Source organism: Dicentrarchus labrax, unplaced genomic scaffold (assembly GCF_905237075.1).
Source record: "Dicentrarchus labrax unplaced genomic scaffold, dlabrax2021, whole genome shotgun sequence".
Taxonomy (NCBI): domain Eukaryota; kingdom Metazoa; phylum Chordata; class Actinopteri; family Moronidae; genus Dicentrarchus; species Dicentrarchus labrax.
In genome coordinates this window covers 22,627,856-22,654,106 of record NW_026136718.1, presented here as the reverse complement: position 1 = coordinate 22,654,106, position 26,251 = coordinate 22,627,856, and the positions used below count along the sequence as shown (strand labels likewise).

Below are 26,251 nucleotides of genomic sequence, written 5' to 3'. Positions count from 1 at the left end.
CTTTCTGTAGTTGCCACTGAACAACAGTTCTGAATTCTTGTGAAGGTAATGATGTTCACTGTCGAAACTGTTTTAGAGATGTGTTGATTCAACTTTATGGAGGCTTGAGTTTGTAGTGCTGTGGATTTGTGTTGTGTTATATTGAGTGATATTTAGTCTACTGTTATTGATAGAAATGGGGTGGGCAAAATAATAAAAACACTTCTCAGTGTAATGTGGTATAATTCAACAGTGCTATAACTGACTGTAAAATTGAATCAACACCTAATAAAACAGCAAAAACTGAACATTATCTGATTCCTGAAGGTAGAACATATTGCAGTACTGTTGCATTAGTTGTAGGTATGTGTACCTAATAAACTAGAGTGGACATACTTCACTGCATGCAGGAAGATATTTCCTAAAGAGTTATTCAACATCTGTGTATGACTTCAGATCAAGCACTGTAGTCAGCATTGCTGTGTCAGATTATCCTGTCATCTCAGTACATCAGGTGATCTGCAGTCTACGCTCTGAAAGGATAGAGAGAGGATTGGAGTTTCAAAATCCATCATCAGATTCTTCATCCCAGCTGCACTTTTCTTGTGTGGTCTTGCTGAAATCCATTTCCAGGTCGTACACAAAGTCAGGATCATCTTTGTGCCTTCGGTTCTTCTCAAACAATTCGTCCATTTGGCCCTTCTTGCGAGCCAGCTCCTCATCGTCCAGTTTGTTCAGGTCTTCGTCGGGGTCCAGGTTGAATGATGCCAGGCTGCGCTCCAAGCTGAAGCCCTGCATGTGATCTCTCAGGATGATGTGAAGCTTCTCCAGCTGGCTCTGGGACACACCCTCCAGGTAGTCCCTGTGCCTGGGGTGGTTCTTCAGCCTTTCAGCAGCCATGCTGTAGTCTGATGGTTAAAGGAGAAGAGGGCATTAAGGATTCAAACTGACCAAACCTCATCTGCCTATTATGTTTCCTTTAATTATGCATCAGGTACAGTTCACACAGCTGAGTACAGGGGCAAAGCAGTATTTTACCCAAGACCCCAGAAAAGTTATTTTGTGGTAATTTGATCAAGCACAATATATATAGAAATGTATTTTAGGTTTTGATACAGGGCCTCAGGATCAGATACAAAGGAAGGAGACCCCGTAAGGCCATTATCCTTGCATAGTCTTTTAATGGTGCGTAAATCCTATTAGAAGCAAAGTACTGAGTAACTACTACACCAAGTAAAACTGTGTGCGTGTATGAGCCAAATAATATCTGTCTCGTCTTACCAGAGTATTTTGAGAAGTTTCGCACAGGTATTATTCTTTTTCGTATTGTTTTGGTTTCCTTGTGTTCATAAATTAAAACTATAGAGGGAGGGCTGAACTGCACGCCGCATCGCTTTGCCTCGAAACTCATGTTTTAATGTCAGCAGCGACCCTGCTTCAACCCGGCCTCCACCTGGAGCTCAGCGACACAATACTAAAACATTTTAACCCTCATTATTAAAATAACGTTATTTAAAAAGGGAATTAGGCAACCGAGCTTCAGAAGTGATTAGCTTTAAACGTTGCCTGGGAGCCTGGCGTTAGTCGGTGTCGGCACTTGCTGTCTTCGCCGAAGCCTGCCTATATTTACAGTAAATATTTTAAAGTCCTATTGTTTCATCCACAGTGGAGGTGAAGATTGATAGTTGATTTTCTGAGCATCCTTTTTTTTCTTTTTAAATATATTGATTACCTCAGAGCTTTCCCACAATGCCCGTAGATTGTTATTTACAGTTAGGCAGCGTCACAGCTCCCCTAGAACTACAAAGGGGTCCTTCAAGATCCTTTTCCGTAAACAATTTAAAACAGCCCCCAGTGTTACAGTTGTAGTTAGATAAATACACTGGCTGTTAAAAGCTCGTTGTAGCTCACCTTTACTATTTGAATGTATTTTGTACTGCTTTCTGTGTTGGCTTGTTTATCCGCATGTCGTTGTCTGGTCGAGCAGGGTAAGGTATACTGTTATTGTTATTGTTATTGTTGTTATTGTTATTGTTATTAGACCTCCGAGCGACATCGGATCAGTTTTGTGTCACCAAACGTTGAACTTAATTTAGTTTTCTGGCAGTATAATGTTAATGAGACGGACCTGAGGACTTCTCTTTTCTACTGTGTCTTCTTTTACTATGAATAAACAAACAAGTACAAAGAGACATAAAGGATTGAGTTTGGAATTAGGAGTGTCAACACACTATAGGGAGCAAATATATATAGCTACACAGTTTAAATGTAGTATTCATTTCCGTGTCCGAACATCTCATTATTATATTATTAATTTTACCTTTATATTCTGGCACTTTTCTCCTGCTTCATAATAAGGATAAAACAAATCAACCATACATGTATTATTACAGTTATAATGAAAAGGTCTGCTCTGTCTAGTCTTATGGTCTTGACCAATACCATTTCCATATTTTTGTAGATGAGAACAATGAGGACCACTGTGGTCTGCTGAAGCAGCTGCTTGAATCCTCACCGGTTTCAGTGGAGATCAACAAGAAGGGTTTTCACAGGTATTGACAGTGCGTTTCCAAACATGGAACAATAACCGACTTCAAGGCTCAACAAGTGATTTCTGATTTGTTTTAGGGAGCTGGTAACCACTGTTGAGCTCATCCCAGATGTGCCCAGTGGGGTCAGAGTTTTGCTGGTTCAGAGATGGCCCAGAGGTGTCTATCTTGATCCATACCAACTTGCATCTCTGAGTGATCAACGTGATTGGCAGGTAAGACTGACACTGCCAAAACATAGCATATTTGTGGAAAAACCAATTACAAACCACATTCATCCACACAATGTATGAATCTATTGTTTTAACTATTTCATCTCTGTAAGATATTACTGGATTCAGGCATAGACCTTGAGGTGCCTGCTCACAAGACTTCAGGATTTGTCACCTATGTTTATCCCACCCCTGATGGACCAACTCCCAGCCTGGTAAAAGTAACAATTCCCGTACATGGTCGCTACCACGAGCCTTCTTTTGACGGGAAAACATTCACATCAGTCGACATAGAACCTCCAGAGCTGCTGCTGCGGACTGAAAAATGTAATCATCTTTATTCTGGTCTCTTCTTAGAAACAAGTAATCATGTATGTTTATTATATACCTTCCTGCAAGGAAACCAACATTTCAGCTCCTTCAAAATGTGCTTTGATATTTTTGGCAGCCTTCAGGACTGCAGGGTCCAATTCTGATAACAGCCAAGGGAAGTTAAAATACGTGATGATCCTTCAGAACAAGATTTAAGAGATAAACTGCCTTTTAAAATTAATATTGTTTTATTATGTAATTTATTTTTAGTAGAGGTAATATTTGAATGTACCAATAACTTAAATGGTTAAAACAATAACTTCATATTTATTGTCAGAAACACTGGATTGAAAATGTAGCTGATGGAGAAAGAAAGTGAAGTGAGTGTTTGTCTTAATCCAAACCTCTTTCTTTCTTCTAGGTGCGCAGCTCAACAACTTAGAGCCTCATATTGTCGTGGACGCCCCCTGTACTCCTGACAATTCAAGCACATGTCCATGGGTTAAACTCCTGCATCAGCAGGTGGTTCTCTTTATACATCTTTTTATGATACTTACTGTTTATGTTTTACTTTTCTTATCACTCAAAACATATATTTTATCCTGTAGGAGCAAGGCTCCGGGGGTTTCCAGTTTCCGGTTGGTGACGGGTCTTTGGTGACGCCTGTATGCGGTGGAACTCTTCTAGTCACAATGATCTGCTGTGTGGCACTGTCTAAATACATGTGGGAACATCGAATCATTTAGACAGGGATGGTCTACATATCTTGTGTTAAACAGCTCAAGCTTATAGTTCTGTCTGATACCAGGATCCTTCTGACATCACTAGGATCAAAGTCTTAAATCAGTCCAGGTTCCTGTGTGTGTCTTTTATATATTTTAATAAATAAAAATAATAATATGCAAAGATCTGTGTTGACAATGAGGTTTTGCTTTGCTACTGTTTTGTAACTCTGGTTTGTCAAAATGTCAGACTGAAAAGTGTAATTGCAGGGTCATAAAGCTACAGTGCATATGAACACAGCACCAGACAGGGCTGGTGGAAAAACATTAGTCTGAAATCAAGTTCTACACTGCTTCCTTTGTCAAATCTTTTATTCTGACAACCTGCTTAATATAGCTGAACATTGCAGAGCATAATATATACAAGGATTTTATAATTGTTGTATGGGTCCAAACTGAAGTTTGTGGATGTTTTTTTTTTTTTTTTTTCAATTTTGCTCAAATCCAGAAGAAGGTCAGAGGTCATGGTCAGCCACAGAGCAGCAAAGCTGATATGAAAAAGACCATAACAATACTCTTCAGTCAGGAAAAACGTATGTTGTGAAGCCGTCAGTTCTGAAATGTAACTATTGATTCAAGTACAGCACTCCAGTAGTTTTGAGGTACATGTAGTGGACTTTAGTATTCCTATTTTGTTCTGCTTTATTGTAATACTACTACTACACTACATTTTGAAGACAAATTTATACTTTTTTACATTAGTAAAAAAAAAAACAGAGTTAGTAGTTACTTTGCTGATTCAGATTATTAATACAAAATATAAATCAACTAACACATTTTGATGTGTGCATTAAGCTACTCAACAATATATAAGGTTGCTGAAATTAGCCTCACATTTATAAATTGTAACATTAGTGATCAATAATTATAATCCAGTATAATGTATTATTCTGAAAGAGGGTTAGAGTACTCTTAGTTTTGGTACTTAAAGTATATTAAAATGCTAATACTTACTAAGGTAAGTTATTTCTATTTGATGGAAATGTGCAGCCATAAAAACACAGGGTGAATACTTATATTTCACTCAGTAACATAATTTGTTGAATGCTATGAAGCTAATGAAGCATAGCTGGAACTATATATATATAAAATGCATTTATATATTGTTTTATTTCATTTTATAATTTGGTATTCTATAAATTGTTTAATCTTACTCTATGTGTGTACCATGAAGGACCTGCAAACATTCATTTAGTTATAAAACTTTGTGTTATATGATGATAATAAATTCTTATTATTAAAAGCTATCCAAAGGGAACATTTAAGGAAATAGGATGTTATGGTGTTTAAATATACCATATATTTGGTGGTGACATACTGTGAGAAGTTTGACACAGTGTGGTTATGATTTAGAAAATAAAAGTGTTGGTGTTAATTCATTATAATGGAGTATTGTTGTATTCAGGTACATCCCAGTCCTGCTAGCAGGGATTGCTCAGAGGTACTTCAGTAGGCCCTGGATTGTATATGTATGTGTGTATCAATCAGCCTTCACTTCACATATTATAGATGTTGAACTACATCACCTAAAGTGCTTTTGGGCCTAATTCAACTTTTAACTTACAGTTTCTGAAGACATGTTAAGTGCTCCCAATGGTCTAAAACTATTATGTCTAGTATGAGCAGGGCAGTTTTCTTATCTTCAGATACAGATAGCAGACAAACTTCACACACCATTCATCTGAAGCATTATTGAGTAGGCTGGGGCTGGGTCGGTAGTTCCGCTTCCCCTTCGCCATAGCGGAATTATCCAAGGGCCGAAAAGATAGAAGAAAAGTTGCATTGTAAATAGTTGCAGTCACGTTTTTCCTAAGTTATTTGTACGCGTTGTGTACCATCAAGGCCCCTTGTGTCAGAGGACTTACTTTTAACGGATTTACAAACGTTTTCCAGACCGTCGAGGATCGTCCAGGAGTCAAGTTGTATTCAAGTTTAAGTGTCGAGGAACCTCCGGTGAGCTCTGCTGCTCCTGCGTCGTCTTCGTTAGCCTGCACAGAAAGCGGATTGGTACTGGCTAGTTTTGATACTTTTCAGCCTCTGTAGTGTCATTTAAACCTCCTCTTGGTAATGTTGAGCTCCCGGGGGAAACCCATAGGTTTGGTCGGCATGCTAGGTACCGTTAGTTAGTTGAACGCTTAACACTGACTTCATAGTTAGTGTAGCTTGTCATGCTAACGTTAGCTTATCGCTAGCACACTTGTTGGCCAAGTAGTTAATGCTAACGTTAGCTTGCTAGCCGCCCCTGTTGTTACTCATTTGAAGGGCATTTTTGGACAGACAGAAACCCCGTTATATGGGGAAACGATGGGCTGAATGTCGATGTGTTGACATTCTTTACCTTAGCAAGAAGTAATGAAGTGTCTGCATTTTATTTACGTATCAAGTGCACTGAGGGAATAGCAACTTGCATTATTCTTTATCTTCATCTGGGCTCCTTTTACACGCACTTTCAGATACGACGTAGGACACAAAGAAGAAACTAACGTTACTTGGCTAAAAATGCTCTCAACAATTCTCAGGATAATACTGAGCCCAAATAAGCTGTGCTCACTGTTTTTATTCCGCTAACACAGTCCCCATTAAGTTATCTTTAAATATTAGCCTCTGCTCTCATTATTAGTGAGACATTGCTGCATTGTAATTGTTCATACAGTCCGTGAAGTCACCCTCTCAGCCACGTTATGGGCTGTTTATTTGTACTTCACATAGTGGTAATTCTTCCAAGTTTTACTGATATAATGAAATGATATTGAGAACATATCACTCTGTGTTTTGGGTTTCTCTCTGTTCAGTGTCCCACAGTATTGTGGCCCATCATGATGGTTGTTTTCCCAATCACCTCTTAATACTCCTACACACAGCTTCAAAAGCTATGGCACTTCATTGTTTCATAGTAGAAAGTAGTTTTCTGATTATTAGTCACTACATCCTGCTGTATTTGTAACATTATTGCTGTGGGTTTATGGTCTTATGAATGTCTGATTTTCTTCCAGGTACTTTTTGGTGCTTCCTTTTCTCTTCTGCTGTCATTTCTGGCACAACCTCCTGTAGCGCATGAGCACACCCGTGCCTCATGTTGATGTGAGCGCTGCCTCGCTCCCTATCTGTCTGTGCTACCCTGTCCATCCTTGTCCGCTGTGTCCCCCCCCCCACCCCAAGCCCTCTTAGCCCTGTGAGGCTACCAACAACCTATAGCGATGTGTGATAACGGAGACCCTGAGGATAAACCCCCTGCCCCTCCGGTCAGGATGAGCAGTACCATCTTCAGCACCGGCTCTGGCAAAGACTCACTCTCAGCCAACCACAGCTCTAAACCCCTGCCTTCTGTGCCTGAGGAGAGAAAACCTCGCAACAAGATCATCTCAATCTTCTCTGGGGCTGAAAAAGGTGAGACGAAGACTTTGGAAGAGAAAGATTTAACTTTAAAGTCAGTTGGGGGTTTGTGAACACTTGTGAAATGTGATTTTAATAAGGTTTGGTTTCTTTCAGGTGGTAGAAAGAAAGATCGAGACAAAGAACGACCAGAGATCTCTCCACCCTCAGATTTTGAACACACCATACATGTGGGGTTTGATGCTGTCACAGGGGAGTTCACTGTGAGTTTTCACTGTTCATTCTCACACGTTTACACCACTAACACCTGCTTCATGTTACATGTTTACTTCACAGCTTACTCTGCACCAGTTTGACACCATGTCATCTTTGTCATACACAGGGTATGCCAGAACAATGGGCTCGACTACTCCAGACCTCAAACATCACCAAGTCAGAGCAGAAGAAAAACCCACAGGCTGTGCTCGACGTTCTTAAGTTCTACGACTCTACAGGCAACGGCCGTCAGAAGTACCTCAGCTTCTCATCTTCTGGTGAGGGTCCACGTTACATAATTGTGACATTATGTTTAATTACCTGTAGGGCATTATGAGTACATCAAGTTTACCTCCATGTTTGTAGGTGCAAGTTAATTATTGCCTTTTCATAAAGAGGAATTGAATCAATATATTATCTCATGTGACAGCTTTGAACCCTTTGGGAACATCTTGTTCAGTCTGTGATTACAAGTACTCAATAAAACATATTTTCTGTCTAACTTTGCCTGTGTATTGTTTTGTCTTTCATTCACAGAAAAAGACGCTTTCACCCCGGGGCCTCAGTCTGTAAGTATTTCAAAAACACATGCCGCTTTATTTGTACTATGTTTGGTCTTTTAAAGGTTTTAAAGGTTTAAACTGTTTCTCTTCTAAATCAGCCTGTGAAAAAAGGCACTGAACCTTCTTCACCGAATATCAAAGACATTGATGATGACGACGACGATGAAGCCCCTCCTCCTGTTGTGGCACCAAGACCAGAACACACAAAGAGTGTAAGTCAACTGCTTTAAGCAGGCATGACAACAAAATCATTTACGCATTTGTTTGTTTTACCCTATTGTTTTGTTGTGTTGTGCAGGTGTATACTCGCTCTGTTATTGACCCCATCCCTGCTCCAAGCCACTGTGTAGACGGAGATGTTGCCTCTAAGGCTGCAGACCGACAGAAAAAGAAGGGCAAGATGTCAGATGAGGAGATCATGGACAAACTGAGTAAATTATTAATAAATCAGCAATCTCACAAATCTATTACAACAGTACAGCAGTTCAAATCCCACCTGTTTTCTTTATACATGTGGTTGTTATCTGGCTTACAGGAACCATAGTCAGCATTGGAGATCCCAAGAAGAAGTACACCAGATATGAAAAAATTGGTCAGGGGTGAGTGCAGATCCACCAGTTGTATTTAGAATATGTGATAGGATTTAAGATTTAAGGTGTACTGTGTAATATTGCTTTTATAATAATAATAATAATAGGCCCTTCATTTTCTCCACTTCTTCAACAAAATCTCATTTTTCTGTATCAACATTGAATGTTTTAAACTTCACACTTTGACAATATCAGCCTTGGCTGTTGTTAAGCTGCATGTCACAACTCTGTGTATAAATGGTTTGCAGACAGATTTGAGTGGACTGATTGTTAATATGTGCATTAAAGTTAATAGCTCATCTCCTTCTACCAGGGCATCAGGAACAGTATTCACAGCCATCGATGTTGCCACAGGACAGGAGGTAAAGAGTTACTGAGTAATGGACGAGCAGATGTGGAGACTATAAAAATACCAACCAGTGACACAGCAGAAAAAGTAGTGGAGCTCATTACATATAAATTGACACATGAAAGTTTTTAAAAAGAAATGAAGTGAAGTGACAAATTTGAGATAATGTTAAAGACTAACACATACTGTAACAGTAGCTGTAAAGGAGAATAATCTATTTAAAGTTGGCTTACATTAGCTAAAAATAGCATCATAAGTCATACCTGACCATGTAAGGGTGTGTTTTATTGGATATTAATTCAACTTTTCATTTGTAAGAGGACAAATGTTTTATTTATTTAAAAGTTACATTTTTAAATGATTTACATTCAGAGGGAGAAGTTAATTAGAGAAAGCAATTAAAATGTATAATACATACACTTATACCATCATAATAAAGACTTTAGTGTAATTTGTCAAATTTGGGTAATTCTGAATTGTCTTTTTTTTTTAGGTCGCCATTAAACAGATCAACCTACAAAAGCAGCCGAAGAAGGAGCTGATCATCAATGAGATTCTAGTGATGAAGGAGTTGAAGAACCCCAACATTGTCAACTTTTTAGACAGGTGAGACTGAGAGTAAACCTGCAGCCTTAACATTTATTAATAATTATGGATTGACACCAGTGTGTGACGTTGTGTATTTGTGCATGTTTGTCAGTTTCCTGATGGGGGAGGAGCTGTTTGTGGTGATGGAGTATCTGGCCGGTGGTTCACTGACAGATGTGGTTACAGAGACCTGTATGGATGAGGCCCAGATAGCTGCTGTCTGCCGAGAGGTACACTGCACTCTTTACAACCAGGGCCATATGTGAAAGTTAGAGATAAAACAAAAATGTAACTCCCAATAACCTTTCCCCCCACCTTCTCCTCCCATTTATCTCCATATCTGCAGTGTTTACAAGCATTGGAATTCCTGCACGCGAACCAGGTCATTCACAGAGACATCAAAAGTGATAATGTGTTACTCGGGATGGATGGTTCTGTCAAGCTGAGTAAGTCCTGTACTGATGTTACGGGGAACAGCCTATTTGGCATTGCTACATCCTCTGACTGTAACTGTGTATTTACTCTTCATCTCCTCGACAGCCGATTTTGGCTTCTGTGCCCAGATCACTCCAGAGCAGAGCAAACGCAGCACCATGGTAGGCACGCCTTACTGGATGGCTCCTGAGGTGGTGACCAGAAAGGCTTATGGGCCTAAAGTAGACATTTGGTCACTGGGTATTATGGCCATTGAGATGGTTGAAGGAGAGCCTCCCTACCTGAACGAGAATCCACTACGAGTGAGTGAGAACATTTTAAACCGTCTCGGTTCTTTTGTCCTCTAGGTTATTTTGTTTATTTACATGTTTATTTCCATCTTATGACATGAATCTCTCCTAATTGACTCATCTGTACAGTGGGCAAATTAGTTCAACAAATTCAGGTTCACTTACAAAACAAAAGTCAAAGGCACAGCTTTCTGCTCTTAATAAACAATTTTAGATCAAAATGCTAAAATGATTCGTTTGTCAGACTTTGGCATAGTTGCTGAACAACTGCAGTCCTTAAATCGTCATGAGTCAACACAAAAGCAGGAAGAAATGCTCATAAGTCTCAGGAGAGTTTGTCCTGCTCTCCATATGCAACAACATTCAAGGAACAATCCAGGCACTGACATGACCTGTTGTTCGCTGAAGTTGTCAAGCTATGTCTGCTGCTACTGTTGCTTTTTTTTTTTGTTTTATAGTTGTGTGCAAACACTGTTGAATCAGCTTTACTGGCCAGAGATTTGACTAATATACAGTGTTGATATCCAGTTCACACTTGTTGTAACTGTGTAAGAATTATGTACAGTCTATGCAGCCTGCTTAGTTTTATATTTGACACTGATGGATGATGTAAATTAGTAATCGCACTTCATTTCACACTGAACACGCTGCTCTTTATGTGTGCACATTGCATGTTACAAACCTCATCTCTTCTATGATGACACTTCTGGATTAGAAAATCCTGGGTCACGATCATCAGCTTTTATGGACCAGTTATCTGGTATCACCTACAGTTTGTTGTATGGTTTTGTAAAGTCAGTTTACTCTGCTGTCATTAAGCGAAAGGGAAAGGACTAGTGGTCGCTGTGTGAATGCTGGGTTAGAAAATAGTGTGTAACACTTTCATAGCAATTAAAAACTGATCAGACTTTAATTGCAATGCCTCACTTCAACGGTTTGACTTGGTTTGATTCAGTTGCTGTAAGAGTGAGTTATTTCCTGATACTAGGTTTGATGGTTCTTCCTTTTCTCTCCTCTCTTCCTCTTTGGCAGGCATTATACCTGATTGCAACAAACGGCACACCCGAGCTTCAGAACCCTGAGAAGCTGTCTCCGGTCTTCAGAGATTTCCTCAACCGTTGCTTGGAAATGGATGTAGAGAAAAGAGGTGGAGGCAAAGAGCTGCTGCAGGTTAATACCTATTATTAGATTTTTATTTTATTTTATTTTTTCATTTAACTTTTCTTGTGTTCTCATTAAATGTGCACTTGATTCACTGGTCTTCCCCTCTTCTCTTCTCTTTGTCCGGCGTGCAGCATCCGTTCCTGAAGCTGGCGAAGCCCCTCTCCAGTCTCACTCCCCTCATCCTGGCAGCCAAGGAGGCCATGAAGGGCAATCGTTAGCTGATGAAACTAGCTACCCTGCCTTCCCATGCTGTGCACAGATATGTGCCAACCAATTTAGATTTTGTGCCAGACAATAGGCTGAGAGTGACTCGCCACTCTTGAAGCACCAGCCTTATAAGCCCTGACAAACCTCACTGTGAAGAAGACCAAAAATATAGAGCACAACTCCACCGCTGTCCATATGAACTCTATTCTCACTCAGATGTCAGAAGACAAGTCAAACTACAGTCCTTAGTTTCTGAGTCAGGCGTAGTTATTTTGTACAACAAATCTCCTGGTGACAAGTTAGGGCTAGGCTTGTATTTAACTTGGAATGAAGAAGATGCCTAGTTCTATTTAGTTTTTTTAATCAACTGCCTTAAACAAATGCAAAATGTTGCCTAATGTATTGTTGATTGTGTCAATGTTTCTCTTCCCATGATTTTTACTACCTTTGTAATTTACCTTTTCAGCTTGTCAGTGTCTTAGTTATTTTGATACTTGAATTTCATATTTGTCCCCCTTCTTGTTATATAGTTGGTCTTATTCAATGAACACTCTTGCTATTTCCACATTGACTCATGTTTTATGGACATTTTCTCTTACCGGTTTTTATAGGAAACATTTCAGTACATTCGTCATCATGAACATGTGCTGTGATTGTGTCGTTCTTCGATTGCCACACCTGACAGACCTACTGTACCAGTTCTTCCCCTGTATCATTAGTCTCCTGATACCAGAGGTGCACCTTACGGGCAAATTAAAATGTTAGATTGACAGGGTTTATACTTCTTATTGTTGTTATTAAAAATGAGTATTGTATGTCGAACTCTGTCCTTTGTGTTCTTCTGAACTAAACAAATGCGCTTTTTCCATGTGTAGTTTAGTTTTAAAAAAAAGTGGCCATATCATGATGGTTAGCTGAACGACTAACAACCTTGTCTGCGCACTCAAATAAATGCAACTGTTTGTGCTTTTGTGATTTGGGTGTGGAAATGATTGGTGTGCAGTAATATATTTATTTTTTATGAAGCCACACTGGGAAACAAACATGAGGCTACACTAATATAAGTGATGCAATACAGCGTTCATTTCCTTTCTTGTGTAACCAGTGAAGACTTTAATATCAGCTTTAAAGCTGGATATTATACAGGCAGGGCAGTTACACGTTTAGGATGTAGGTGACGGAGCTTGGGGAGCTTTATTTTGAAGAAGTGTGACAGTCGTTTAATTTTTGAGCAAGTTTTAAGTTTTTTTAGCGTCAGATTATCGTGCGCTTTTATTTTGGAGGTTTTGCCCGGAAGTGTAATAGTGTTTTGTACCGGCTCATCTCAGACTGCTGTAGCTTTAAACAGCCAACAGGACGAAACTTCTGCTCTTTTCTGATCTTTGTGTGTAATGGCATCCCAAATGAAAGACAAAGAAGCTTACCAAAGACTGAACTATCTTTACCAGGTAGGAAATAGATGAGTGAAAAGCTAATCGCTGTCCTGATACCGTCGGCAGCAGTCACATGGCTAACATGCTGCTAGCTACCTTGCTAACATGTATAATGATTTTACTCCACTGGTTTCATCCCTCTGCAGGCTGCACACTGTGTTTTATCTCAAAACCCGGAAAATAAAGAGCTGGCTCGTTTCTACTGCTTCACACAGAGGACCATTGCAAGACGTTTAGTTCTTAGACAGTAAGTTTAAATCAATCTCAAGACATGTTCGTCTGGTATTGATTTTATTTTGAAGGCTGACTCACAGCCAGTCACTTCATAATGACGTCAGGTGCGTCACTTTTGCTTCCCTGTAAAGAAACATGTTGTTTTGTTGTTTGTTTTTCTTTGTTGCATAGCTTTTCATTTGTATGTGGACATTGATCCAACTAAAAAAAGCTATTCAGACATACATTTTATTTTTCAGGGATCAACAATAATAATATTAACAATAATAATAATAATAATAATATCAACCAACAAGCACTGTCTGTGTAAAGTTAGCTACAGTATGATGTATTTTATTAAATATTAAAAACACATGAATTAGACAGTGTTGTACTGAATGACTTGTTCCTCCTTTATGATGAACATGGGCACTGTAGTTTTTGGGTCAGTCCCACACGCACTGTACTGCTGCTGTTAGCAAAACATATAAATCAATCCACTGTTGAAAATAGTCCTCAACAAATGCACCATTTCCTCCTGTTTGAGTAAAGTTTCCCAAAAACTACAGTGCCCAGCCTTTGTAGTAAATTACTGAGCCTTTTAAAAGACTGAAACTATATATGTGTGACACATTTTGAAAGATTTAAATGTTTAGTAGGGACCAATGGGCTTTAGGATAAGAGCCATAGACAGGGTTGGTAGACCCAAGAAACAAATATAATAATACTAGCATTATCTTTTAAGTCTAACCTGTCCAAGCATAAATAGGATTTCCAGCATCTGTTAATTATTCATTTTATCGCAGAGACCCATCAGTGAAGAGAACATTATGCAAGAAGTGCTGCTCATTGCTCATCCCTGGTGTAACTGCTACAACAAGACAACGAAGTAAGTGTCTGTCATTCATAGTGACAGTTCAGTTCCTGCCGTTCTCCATGTTACCTAGCATTGCATACACAATGTCATTAGATGTCAGATGTTTTAGGTTTTTTAAACAGTTAATTTAGATGTTTAATCATCAGTTTGTTTGCTAAATTGAAATAAACATGTTCAGAGACACTAACCTTGTTTTTGTTGACTTTGTCTTGCTAGGAAAAAACAGCAAGACTCGCTTTACTGTTCTGAGGTGCCTCAGCTGTGGGCAGAGCAAGACGTTACTGAATAATCCAGATTATTGTTTGTGGGTAGACCGTCCCGAGGCTCAGCTGCAGCAACAGAAGCAGCCAGGTGACAGAGCTCAACTCAACACTGTACGGCATACTGTGCTCCTCTAAACAGTACTCTGCTCTGAAGCATCAAGCATTTTAGCATTAGCAATTTTTCTATTAATTTTGAAGATTAAATATACTGGGAGCCTGAAACAGAATGTGTAAATTAGCTACCGAATACTGCAGAATTGAAGTTGAATTGAAAAAGTAGCAAATTCAGATTACTCAACTTTGTACTGACCATTATTATTTGTTCTTTCTCACCCACAGATCAGGGCCCTTCTCTTAAGAATCAGCCAAAAGACAGAAAGCCTGATGGATCAGCGTCTTCTAAACCCAGTGCTGCCCAGAGCACGTAGCAGCAGTTCCCCTCTTCTCACCGATGAATATGAAGGATATTTCTCTTTTTGTTTAAAATATGTGTGGCTTTATTGGGTTGCATGTATCCATATCTGAGGAAGTTGTTTGATATTATTTAAATACCAACCTTTTGCTTCTGTATTTTAGTAATTTATTGATTTTGATATGATTTATTGTTTTTTTTTATTTTTTTTTTTTGGCCTGTATGACTTTATGTATCAGTGTAATTTCTGATGCTACCAGCAGATGGCCATCGTGTGGTGTCCCACACATGCATTAAAAGAAGAAATGTTGGTAAAAGTATTTTTCTTTTTTGATTTGGTTTTTCCAAAAGAAAATTATCATTCATGATTTTATTGAAAACAGCCATCAAGAATGGAGAATTTCACCAATTCGCCACATTTTTTTTACGCTTAGTATTTTACATTTTCTGTACAGGCATGTGACTGTTACTTGAGGAAAATATCTCTTGACCATTAACCAATTTTGTTGTCAGGTACTTTCCTAAATTGGTGATTAAAAGAAAATACAAATTTCCAGTTTCTTTCACATTTTCTTATTTTCTCCTTTGTCCCCCTTTGGCACTCTGAAACGTGTCTTCTGAAAATATAGTAGGTTCTTGGCAAAAATCCTTGGAATGTGTCCCATGTACAGGAGAAGAGCAAGAATCATGCCTAGAAAACAGACATTCAGTGTAAACAGTGTGTTCACTTTTAAAGAATATACCAGGATGCACATATATTTGATTTGAATGTAATTTACCTGTGAGAGGACCCAGCCAGTAGACTACTGCATACTCTGTGAAGGTAAATCCAGGGCAGTGGAAGGTGAGGCCGTAGGCCAGGGATGGGTTCATGTAAGCGGAGGTGTAGCCTCTGGCTGCAGAAAAGAACAGACCAATAAAGTTTAAGGTCCTTGTGAGCATAGCAGTGTTTATCAGTTATAGCTAAGTTTATAAAAGCAAGTTGAAGCATAACCCTGATTACAAACAACAAGAAACTAAATATTGAAATATTATCCAGTGAAACGGCAAAATGAGCACACTAATAATGAAATGCAATTTTCTTCTCTTTTATAGACTCATGGTCGAATTCTTTGGCCAAATTCATTAAAGTATGCATGAGTGATAAGGAATTTATTGAAGTATGTCAGAGGCCACATTCAAATACAGCTACCATTAAAAGATTCTCAGTGCAGTTTGCCTTCTGTAGATGAAACTGATCCCAGATGATACTACGCATGCACTGAGCCATTATTTATATATATTTATTTTATTTTATTTATTTTTTGCAAAACTTTTTAAATGAAAATGTTCCTTTTTTCCTGCAGGAATTTTCTCATATTTACAAAAGTACACAGGTTTCTTTGTAAGAGTGTATTTTGAAAGAGGGGGCAGGTTCACATACAACCTACCTGTATGGGACAGGAAAGTGAGGAGGACAGCGATCAGAGGCACCCGGATCAGAGCAGATCTGCGTTGCAGGTTTAGATGGATTAGGTGAAGGATGAGCGTGCAAACACACTCAGTGAAAAAACCCTGAAGCAAAGAGACCAGCAGAGATGTGCTGCACTCTCTAGCCATCAGATTTTTGATCATGTGCATGTCTGTCAGCTCCAGACTCCAGTAGTACACCGCTACAAGAAGGCCAAGGTGGGCCCCAAGAAACTGGGATGTAACAGCAAGGAGAGAGGGCAGGGTGGTGGCCTCTAGCTGCAGGAACTTAAGCACCACCCGGGTGGGATTCCCTGACAAACCACCACAGATCACCCCGTGGGTTAGCAGCACCACAAACAGAATGGTCACAGTCACATCAGGACCCAAGCCTCCGGCCCACTCACCCACCTCCACTATGGTCTGCACCTCCAGCCAACATGCCACCAACATAAAAGAGGATGCAAACTCTGAAACGAAGCTAAACCGTGGCCATTTTTTAAGTAGTGTTCGAACTGAGGCTGCAAATATCACAACAGCCAGGAAGTATCCGAGAGATGCGTTCAGTCCAGACATGGCTCAGATCAGGTGTCCCCTGCTGTTTCTTTTCAAAAAGAAGTGAATGAGGGTTTGACTCAAAAACTGTGCTTTCGTTTTGGCAACGTGGCACATGCAGAGACACATTTCTTATCAGAGACACGTCAGGTTTGTATCCCATGACCACCTGCCAAAATACACATGGGCCTTTGCAAGGTCAGGTCAGGAACCTGGCCTTCATTCAGTGGTCATGTATAATTAGATCAAGGCTTTGGTTCAATGCTTCCTTCCTCTCTCTACAGGATAACATATACCATAAATGTTCTTTTTCCTAGAACTAAGTGGCATAAGAGTAATACAAATTCAAATGAAAACATACCCCCACTGGATTCAAAGGTTGCGGGGATGGTAGTCCAGTATAACAATAAAGGCGGTGCTTGAATTGGAATAAAAAAAGGTGCCAGTACTCTGAACCAGCAGCTTATATATTCTGTACCACTTCTGACTTGTTCAAAGTATGGTGTATATTATTTTATATGATTTTGTCTCTGTCTCAGTATGTGTTATGACTCTGAAAGGGTTGAACAAAGATTATTTATGTGATCAGTCCATGGTGAGTGTGGTCTAATCAGCTTTGAATACTGAGCTCCACCTGCCACTTGTCTTTATTGTAACCCAAAGTTACCACTTAGTCTTAGAGAAAGTCAATAAACGCTATAATCATTTGTTTGCTGTTTCATTGGTAAACTATTTAAACTGACAAAAGAGAGCAATCGACCTGGCACAGACTCACATAAAATACAATTCATTAAACACTAAGATGAGCATTAAACAGGCATGCAATGCTTGAACTTCTGTTGTGAAGTTAAACTAATACGTTTATTTGCATTGCTAGTCTTCCACCCATCTCTAATGAGGGCGTGCTGCACAGTTTGTTGCAACTGCAAGATATCAAGTTAGGTCCACAGGCAATGTTACACTAACAGAACTGCTCCAATGTTTTTTTTAAGTTCTTTACTTTAGGAAGAGGGATTTTCTTTTCCCCTATATTAAATTACACTGTTAACGAATACTCTAATTGCTTGTTATTCCACCATTAAGTATGCGTTTTGTCTCCATCTTGTGGTTGAAGTGTTAGTAAACATAACATTTCTGCATACTGCTGCTGCATCAACAGAGAATGGTGTCACTTGCTGTATGATCCATACACACATAGACACACACAAGCAAAGAGACAGATCATAAACGTTTGTTTCTTTATAGTGTTTAGGGTTCATTTAGCTAAGCTTCTTTTGTAAGTGTGACTTTTAGGTATTAGGTGAATGTGTGATTTTTTATGTAGAAAATTGGATCTACATAACAAAACTTGGCTGAAAATCTCCAAAACAAACCCCATGAAGATCTCTGAATGAAGGCAGACATACAATACAAATAGTCCTTTCTGCCTCCAGTCTGGAGTCCAGCCCAAAAATCTCAGCTCCAAACCAGGGCTTTACACATAAGACATTTGTACATGTCACAATCAGGAATGCACATGTGTAAATAATTCAAAAATTAAAACTGAATTCCATTTAGCTGCTACAATTTCAGGGTCCTGGTACTGTACATGCTGGCTCACTGTCACACAACATAAGACCCTACTCTATTCTTCTATGAACTCTGTTAATGTTAAAGCTGTATACTTTCTCTAATGTTAAGATAAGATTACATAATAACTTGTCTTTATTGATCCACAGATCAATAGTTTTGAGCAATTCACTTCAGTTTTATTTGTATAGCGCCAAACCATAACAAAAGTTATCTCAGGACACTTTTCAAATAGAGCAGGTCTAGACTGTACTCCTTATACAATTATTTACAGAGACCCAACAGTTCCCACCATGAGCAAGCACTTGGCAACAGCAGCAAGGAAAAAACTTCCTTTTGACAGGCAGAAACCTCGGACGGACACTGGCTCTAGTGGGTGGCCATAAGATGCATAAGGAGAGAAATAATACAGATTCAAAGAGAAAAGTAAAATCATATTAAATTAAATTGAGAAATAACATGGAAACAAGAGCAATTAAACTAAATATTATGTAGTACACTGTACATATGACACCCACAAACACTTAAACTAGTAGTACAGTACTGTTTGAAATGATAGTGGTGTGGTTAATGGCTGGAAAGTATAGTACATGTAAGAGATATAGTACAGTATAATATATTATGGAAAATAAAATCTAAGGTCAAATGCAGTAATATAGTATAACATAATATATCAAAGCAACAGAATATAGAGTATAAAGTATGAGTATAGTATATATAAAATAAATATAGTTTAATACATAACAACATAAGTGAGTATATGTTTACTATGGGAGGAAATGTAATTCATGTAATTGAGTTTATAGTCTACATAACATAACGTTAACTATCTACATCTAACAACTAACAGTCTAAAACAGTCCAAACAACTGACTGTAACTCTTCTATATTCTAACTAATGAATGAATGAATGTAGCTCCTCACTTGTGATTGGATTATATAGATCACATGTAAGATTAAAAACCAGGAAGTGCTGTTGTATTGTATACAATACATCCATGAATGAAAGTATGGGGGAATTATTAAATCTGTAGAAAAGATAACAATCTCCATCCAGCTCCTGCTCTAAGTTTCCACCCCCCTCATGTAACAAATGATCATTATGAAGATGTAGTCGGTATATTCTGAGAGCCACTGCCTTTATAGCCGCTAATGTCAGTGACAGTGACAGTAAAGAAACCACGGTCATTCTGCCGAGTGCTCTGTGATGTTGAGAGTTGAGGCGGAAGTTGTGAAACGTCGACGTCCCCAGGTTGTGTGTGTGTGTGTGTGTGTGTGTGTGTGTGTGTGTGTGTGTGTGTGTGTGTGTGTGAATAGCAGCGGGTGAGCCAGTGAAGTGATGGCAGGGGAAGAGCCGACTCTCAGAGAGGAATGAGAACTTGTCGGGGATGGCGGACAAACCTCTGACATTGTTTGTGAAGCTGTTTGCCGCTGGGTTTTACGGTCTGAGCTCGTTTATCATCGTCGTGGTGAACAAAAGTGTCCTCACCAACTACAGGTAACGGTTTTCTCTAACGCCTATAACGGTCGTAACGTTAGTTGAAAAAACGGCTACCGTGTTAGCTAACCTAGCAACTGTTGGCTGGAGAGAGGAGCCAACACGGTGGAGCTTATTAGCTAGCGGCAACTTTTGGCTAGCGAGGATGGCCGTGTGGTACAGACTGAAATAGGACAGCTTCACTTACAGTAGCATTGTAGGAAGCTATACCGGGGTTAAGTACGAGGTTAGCTACAGTGTGCTCGGGCTATAGGCTGTAATGTTCACTGGGACTTCATTAACTAACTCACTCTGCTGTTCCTTTCAGGTTCCCTTCTTCAATATGTGTCGGAATTGGACAAGTAGGTTCAATGCTTTTCCCCTTTTTGTGCAACGATATTCCCTGAAAGCAGGCAGACTTGAAGTAATTCTCTGTTACTGAATGTGTGTGTGTGTGTGTGTGTGTGTGTGTGTGTGTGTGTGTGTTTGTGTGTGTGTGTGTGTGCAGATGTTGGCCACAGTGGTTGTGCTGTGGGTGGGCAAGGCTGCGAGGGTGATCAGCTTCCCAGACTGTGATGAGAGCATACCTCGTAAAGTGAGACCCACCTATCCATCTCTCTAAGATGATGTGCATTGCACCCCGATCAGTTTTTTTTTCTTCACAGTATCTACATGTTTTCCTGGTTTTACAGACGTTTCCTCTACCTCTCCTTTATGTGGGAAATCAAATCACTGGTCTGTTTGGAACCAAAAGGCTGAAGTAAGTCTGTGAATGATGGTTACAGGGAAGTTGGTTCAGTGCCATCATGAGCTCATTGGGCACGGCTGTTGATGTTTGGCCAAGTTTAAGCAATTTTTTGTCCTCTCCCACCAGTTTGCCGATGTTTACTGTCCTCAGGAGGTTCTCCATATTGTTCACAATGATGGCTGAGGGACTTTTGCTCAAGTAAGATTGCACAAGAGATAACCCACTTTTCTCAGTTATCTACTGGTCCTTTTAGTCACAGAGACACTAAGCCGTTCTCTTTGTACTGGTTTGCAGCTTTTATTTAGAGCAGCCAGATTGAATTTCATTGCTCTACTGTCTTTGACCTTTGGCAGGAAGAAATTCTCCAGGCCTGTCCAGCTGACAGTATTTACAATGATCCTCGGGGCGTTTATAGCCGCAAGGTAAGTTCTACTACATCCAGGTGTCCTGGCTGTTAACCAAACCAGAATTACCCCCACTACAAAGGGTTGCCCAGCCCTGATATATGTCCACACTTAAGTTTTATTGTATTTAGGGTCATTAGACACATGTATATTTGAAGTTAAAGGAGTCCTGCTGAAACAGAGCATGCCCAAAGCTAAATCGTTAGTGAGTCACAATAATTTACTCCCATGACACTTTCTTTCGTTTTCTCTCATCCCCTTTTTTGTAGTGCTGACTTGTCCTTTGACCTGCAAGGCTACGTGTTCATTCTCATGAACGACGTTCTGACTGCAGCCAACGGAGCCTATGTGAAACAAAAATTAGATGCGAAGGTATGTGGCAGCCCCATTTGATGAATAGTAACCATTGTTGGGTTGGAGCCGTTTTTGGCTTTGAGCTGATGTTGGTGAATGTAGAGAACCCAAACTGTCCTTCAGCAGCTGGCTTGAAGGAACTCAGTGTACACAAACACCATGAGTTATTTTTACTCCCTGCTAAGTTGATTTAATAATCACTGTTTGAATCTGTTTTTGTAGAGAAAATATCATTTGTGTGTAAAAGTTGTGCTTAAATAGGTTAACTACAGTTGAGTCAGAAATGACTTGTAGCTTCTTTAAGTTGTTTTTTTTTATGTCACATGAGCAGACTTTGTAGCTCTCACATTACAGCAGAGGCAGAACGGATCCAGATTTAGTCTGGTGTCTGTAGACCACCAGCTGTTAATACTGAGCAGGACAGAGAGAGTTATGTGAGTGTGAGAGATTGTAAGGAAGTGAAGAGAAGATGAAGAGCCACATAAAACAGAATCAAATAAATGCAAACAAGAGGTTCTAGGTAGTGCAGTGAGCTGGGCCATGCATGACATCTGTACGCTAGTTAGTGAGGAATGCACAGAAAGACTTGTGAATAACCCTCTCTGTTCTGGCTCTGCTTATTTTTCATGTTCCTCTTGCTCCCTGCTCATCTATCTTTATACTCTTTCTTGTAGGAGTTGGGGAAATATGGATTGTTGTATTATAACGCATTATTTATGATCCTTCCCACTATACTGTTGGCTCATGTGACTGGAGATATGCAGAAGGTAAGCAGTTCCTTCATTCAGACCTCCAAACATCTTTATTCATTAGATTTGTGGAATGTAACTGTGGTTAAACTGTCAAGTTAAGTCTTTGTAGTTAGTTTATGGTGTTGGAACTGATCAGTCATTGCTTGGTTTAATCCTAAATTGATGTGCGCACATTTGTGTGAGCATGGGTGTGTGCCGTAAATATGAGCTGCCTGTTTGTTGGTGAGTGTTGGCAGAGACCTTCTGGTTCGCCCAGCTGGGGCCCAGCAGCCAGGAAGGCACAAAGCAGCTATTATGCACCTAGTAGAGTTATTACAGCAGCGCCTACAACCTCTCTTGACTGAATAACCTCAGTAGAGATACAGACAACTACCTTTTAAAGCTGTTGGAAACTCAGTGTTTAATTAAAGTACGTACATCTTAGTTGCGTCATTAACCTTAACTCCCTAAAATGTGATCCACAACTCTGCAGTGCTCCACTGAATGCCAGACCAGATATGTTCATAGGGAGTGACTTGAATTTTTTACTAAACAAACTACATTTTTTACTCATTTTGAATACACAATTACCTAGTTATCTAGCATTATTCTATTTTTTATGTATGCTTTCGTGTGTGTGTGTGTGTGTGTGTGTGTGTGTGTGTGTGTGTTCACTTTTAGAGTTCAGTTGTGTTTTATTCTTCTCTTCTTAGGCAGTGGAATATGATGGTTGGTCAGATGTGTTTTTCCTCACCCAGTTCATCCTCTCTTGCATCATGGGGTAAGAATACAGGCCAAAGCTTACACAGCTTGCATGCATGTGCCAGCAAACAGCATTGTGTTTTGTGCCAGGATTGAACACCTGGATTTCACAGAATCTCTGTGGCACTGCTGTTATATCAGTGGCTGAAATCTAGACTCTAGGCCTTCTCTTGAAGCTCACATTGACTCTTTGTCAACCATGTATAACATTATGAAATATGACTTTGTGAAAGTGATGAGTCATTTGTAATATGATAGCGTGGTTGTTTTGCAGGTTTGTTCTGATGTATTCCACTGTGCTTTGTACACAATACAACTCTGCATTGACAACTACGATTGTGGGCTGCATCAAGGTAAGTTCAGATCTGTGTGAAGTTGTAGTTAAAATACACTAAAACACACAAATGTATTAATATTTTCTCCATTTTGCAGAATGTCCTTGTGACATACATCGGTATGGTGTTCAGTGGAGACTACATCTTCTCTTGGACTAACTTCATAGGTTTGAATATCAGGTAGGACATGACTTGGTACTCAAATGTCCAGTTGTCTTCATAGATGTTCGTACATGTCACATCAGACGTCCCAAATAATGAATCCTACTGACCTCAGTGATCCCTGAATGTTCAGTTTTGTTTTTCTGAAAATATATAAATGATGGCAGACAAGTACTGGAGGCTTTATAATTATAATGTGATCTTCTGTGCCACAGGGCCTTAATAAAGTCCTTGTGGGCTGTTTTAAATTTCTTAAACCAATCAAAACCAGGCCTCCCGATTTCCATCATTGAGGCTTATTAGCTTGAAGAGGTCTGGTTCTGGTTGTAAACAGATGTAAACTAATTTGATATTTGTTTTTTGAGAGCCAAAGACAAAGTCAGTGCTGACACGGATATCACTGATAGCAATGTGCCAATCAGCCGCAGGAATTTATATGTGCCTGCTAGAACTCGTTGGGTTGTATGATGCATTTCATGACTAATGATGTGCTGCAACATGTTCATCTTTACGCGGATCGCCACAAATCACATCATTTTCAAGACCTGTTTTGCCTGCAACGATCAGATGAAAGTTCTGTATAGCCTCTCCAACATTAGTCCAAATAACTAATTTCTAGTTATTCAAATCCTCTTTACTAAACAGTGTTATCCTGCCTTTTTATCACACGATTAGAGTAAATATAAAACTTTGCATTTAGCTTCATTTGGTTGGTTTTTGTACTGGTGTGAAGTGTTTGTATACATGAACATGCGGTCTTTGTTGCAGTATTGCGGGCAGCCTGGTGTACTCCTACATCACTCTCACAGAGGAGCAGTCCAACAAAGCAAGTGAAAGCACCAAGCTGGACATCAAGGGCAAGGTGGTTGTATGACAGAGACACTGGATTTTATTATTTTTATGCTGATGAACAGGAAAACTCTATTTTTAGTAGAACTTTTATTTATGGAGTATTTTAGCAGCAAAGGTGTTGACTGGTGGGAATGGTGCTGTGTCCGTTTCCTTACCATGTTTGTGTGGAAATGGAGCCACGCCGTCCCCATGACTCTTGCCGCTGCCATGGTTACGAACCCTCCAGAGGGATTGTGGGTTGATTTTTTTTAGATGGTGTTTTCTTTTTAAATATTTGTATTTTGATACTGTACATGTGAGCATTGAGAAGAAGGGAAACCTGGAACCAATATTATTTATGTTACATTTCCTGACATAAAGACAAACTGAACGTTAAAAGTTAAATGTTGGAATGACACAATGTTTCCTGAACACAGGATTGAACAGCTGGAATGATCATTTGTTTAAAGCTTGGGTGTGTACTGACAAATCGTGGGAATAGTAAGTAATAGTTATTTTAAAGGCACAATCCTTATTTTATATTGCCTTTTCTGGTTTGCTGTTTACAAGGGATGTAACTTAAGATGCATTCTAAGCACAGCGAGATGCACTGACACTCATTATCTGTTGTTTCAGTTTTTAGTCATGTACATTTCTTTTGATGTTTGCGCATACACTGTTAAAAGCTTATTACAGACAAACGGTAATGACAGTGATCTAACCTCATCCTTTAAACAACCAAAGTGGATGGGCAGTGGGGCTGTCGGTTCCCATCAAGGATTGTGGCTTTAAATAATGTTGCTGCCTCCTTTTGGGAGATAATTTAAGATTAGTTTACATGTTGCTCTCTCAGTATTACAGAATTGTTGTTGTGGACTCTCCAAGGTTGTAACTGGTTCTCTCTTTGCAGAACTAACAAACAGTACTTCTGGTTCATTTGTACAAGGGGATCCATTTCTTATTTTTTCCTGACACATTATCGCACTTTTAACTGAGGTTGCACCTGCAAGAAGGGTGAAACCATATTGCCTCACCTCCTGTTATGTTCATTGTTGAGATTGAGATTATTGTACTTTCCTGAAATGTATGTTTCAAGCAAGAGAAACATGGTTTTCTAAAATGTTAATAGTCAGGTACAAGTGTTATCTTTTCTTTTCTGTTTTTTACATTTTTATCTACATCATTTTATATTTATTACTTTTTTTTTTAGACAAATTCCTTTTGTAGGTGGAGTAACTTGTGCATTGTTGATGCTGATCTCAAACACAGTAACCATGGATTTGTAGCAATGATGTATTTTTACATAAAAAAAAAACTTGACATGATGTATTCCTTGGGATTTGTTCTTCAGGTCATTTTAGTATCTAGCATCTTATTTACAGAGAACATACTGTGGTGCTCACCATATAAGCATATCCAAGATCACTATGTTACTGTTTTCTCCAATTTCCTCAAATATCCTACTTTAGTCTCGTTTAAAATTAGATATTTATTATATATACAAATATATAGATATATATTTTGTAATTATTCATTTTAAAACATCCTAATGTCTCTCAATCCTGAATAATTCAACACAGTTCTGTGACTGAGGCTCTGTCTGTATTTGGAGCTGATGATAAACTACAGTAGAGCAATGGTTCCCCCTTCTGTCATATCTGGCAAAACGTGACATCACAGTGGACCCGCCCACAGGATTAAATTTAGATTCACTCTAGCTCCTAAATTGTACACCAGGGCTATATTCATTTTTTATTACTACCACAAGGAGTCACCAAAATCAAACATTTTCATATTGTGCACATATATGGTTTTGTTTTTGGCCACTTTATGCAACTTACAGATCACACCATATGAACTAAAGTACTGTCAAAAGGGCTTCAAACCCTACACTGTTACCAAACATATATGTAAAACATTTCTAAAAGTCAATATTTCAACTTCATTGGCTCCATTTAGTCCAGTTTACTGAAGAACAAAACCGACAAACGTGTCACTGCCCCACCCCTCACCAACTGCACTGTGCATATATAGTCTTGATTAAGTTTTGACTGCACTTCCTGAGTTA

General features: G+C 39.2%; 6 protein-coding genes across 9 annotated transcripts; 4 read left to right on the top strand and 2 right to left on the bottom strand.

Moving 5' to 3' along the window:
* Window positions 1–202: 202 nt before the first annotated feature.
* cep19 (centrosomal protein 19) lies at window positions 203–5,618 on the bottom strand. Of its 2 annotated transcripts, none has more exons than XM_051376157.1 (2): window positions 5,509–5,618; window positions 203–887 (listed from the first exon to the last, which is right to left on the bottom strand). In XM_051376157.1, exons 1-2 carry the CDS (start codon window positions 5,615–5,617, stop codon window positions 541–543), a joined length of 456 nt encoding a protein of 151 aa, XP_051232117.1. In that variant the 5' UTR covers window position 5,618; the 3' UTR covers window positions 203–540. The 2 variants fall into 2 exon arrangements, with proteins under 2 accessions (XP_051232117.1, XP_051232116.1); XM_051376156.1 differs by lacking the exon at window positions 5,509–5,618 and adding an exon at window positions 1,261–1,578.
* Window positions 1,805–3,958, top strand: pigx (phosphatidylinositol glycan anchor biosynthesis, class X). The gene is made up of 6 exons (XM_051376151.1): window positions 1,805–1,967; window positions 2,441–2,531; window positions 2,608–2,743; window positions 2,854–3,067; window positions 3,474–3,574; window positions 3,661–3,958. The coding sequence occupies exons 1-6, from the start codon at window positions 1,904–1,906 to the stop codon at window positions 3,796–3,798; spliced, it is 744 nt and encodes a 247-aa protein (XP_051232111.1). The 5' UTR covers window positions 1,805–1,903; the 3' UTR covers window positions 3,799–3,958.
* pak2b (p21 protein (Cdc42/Rac)-activated kinase 2b) lies at window positions 5,582–12,430 on the top strand. 2 transcript variants are annotated; one of them, XM_051376149.1, is made up of 15 exons: window positions 5,582–5,787; window positions 6,828–7,221; window positions 7,324–7,430; window positions 7,550–7,700; window positions 7,960–7,991; window positions 8,084–8,197; window positions 8,284–8,416; window positions 8,521–8,584; window positions 8,889–8,937; window positions 9,418–9,530; window positions 9,625–9,742; window positions 9,859–9,958; window positions 10,053–10,249; window positions 11,270–11,407; window positions 11,533–12,430. In XM_051376149.1, the coding sequence occupies exons 2-15, from the start codon at window positions 7,032–7,034 to the stop codon at window positions 11,617–11,619; spliced, it is 1,593 nt and encodes a 530-aa protein (XP_051232109.1). In that variant the 5' UTR covers window positions 5,582–5,787; window positions 6,828–7,031; the 3' UTR covers window positions 11,620–12,430. The 2 variants fall into 2 exon arrangements, with proteins under 2 accessions (XP_051232109.1, XP_051232108.1); XM_051376148.1 differs by having other exon boundaries at window positions 5,582–5,841.
* A 329-nt stretch (window positions 12,431–12,759) lies between these two features.
* Window positions 12,760–15,362, top strand: rpp21 (ribonuclease P 21 subunit). 2 transcript variants are annotated; one of them, XM_051376154.1, is made up of 5 exons: window positions 12,760–13,056; window positions 13,188–13,288; window positions 14,061–14,143; window positions 14,348–14,482; window positions 14,734–15,362. In XM_051376154.1, exons 1-5 carry the CDS (start codon window positions 13,000–13,002, stop codon window positions 14,820–14,822), a joined length of 465 nt encoding a protein of 154 aa, XP_051232114.1. In that variant the 5' UTR covers window positions 12,760–12,999; the 3' UTR covers window positions 14,823–15,362. The 2 variants fall into 2 exon arrangements, with proteins under 2 accessions (XP_051232114.1, XP_051232113.1); XM_051376153.1 differs by having other exon boundaries at window positions 14,348–14,505.
* aqp12 (aquaporin 12) lies at window positions 15,162–16,922 on the bottom strand. Its single transcript, XM_051376150.1, has 3 exons — window positions 16,237–16,922; window positions 15,586–15,702; window positions 15,162–15,497 (listed from the first exon to the last, which is right to left on the bottom strand). The coding sequence occupies exons 1-3, from the start codon at window positions 16,829–16,831 to the stop codon at window positions 15,370–15,372; spliced, it is 840 nt and encodes a 279-aa protein (XP_051232110.1). The 5' UTR covers window positions 16,832–16,922; the 3' UTR covers window positions 15,162–15,369.
* A 2,705-nt stretch (window positions 16,923–19,627) lies between these two features.
* slc35d1a (solute carrier family 35 member D1a) lies at window positions 19,628–25,503 on the top strand. The gene is made up of 12 exons (XM_051376929.1): window positions 19,628–19,877; window positions 20,185–20,218; window positions 20,365–20,451; window positions 20,549–20,616; window positions 20,731–20,802; window positions 20,958–21,026; window positions 21,278–21,380; window positions 22,037–22,129; window positions 22,807–22,874; window positions 23,130–23,208; window positions 23,288–23,370; window positions 24,121–25,503. Exons 1-12 carry the CDS (start codon window positions 19,768–19,770, stop codon window positions 24,224–24,226), a joined length of 972 nt encoding a protein of 323 aa, XP_051232889.1. The 5' UTR covers window positions 19,628–19,767; the 3' UTR covers window positions 24,227–25,503.
* Window positions 25,504–26,251: the final 748 nt, after the last annotated feature.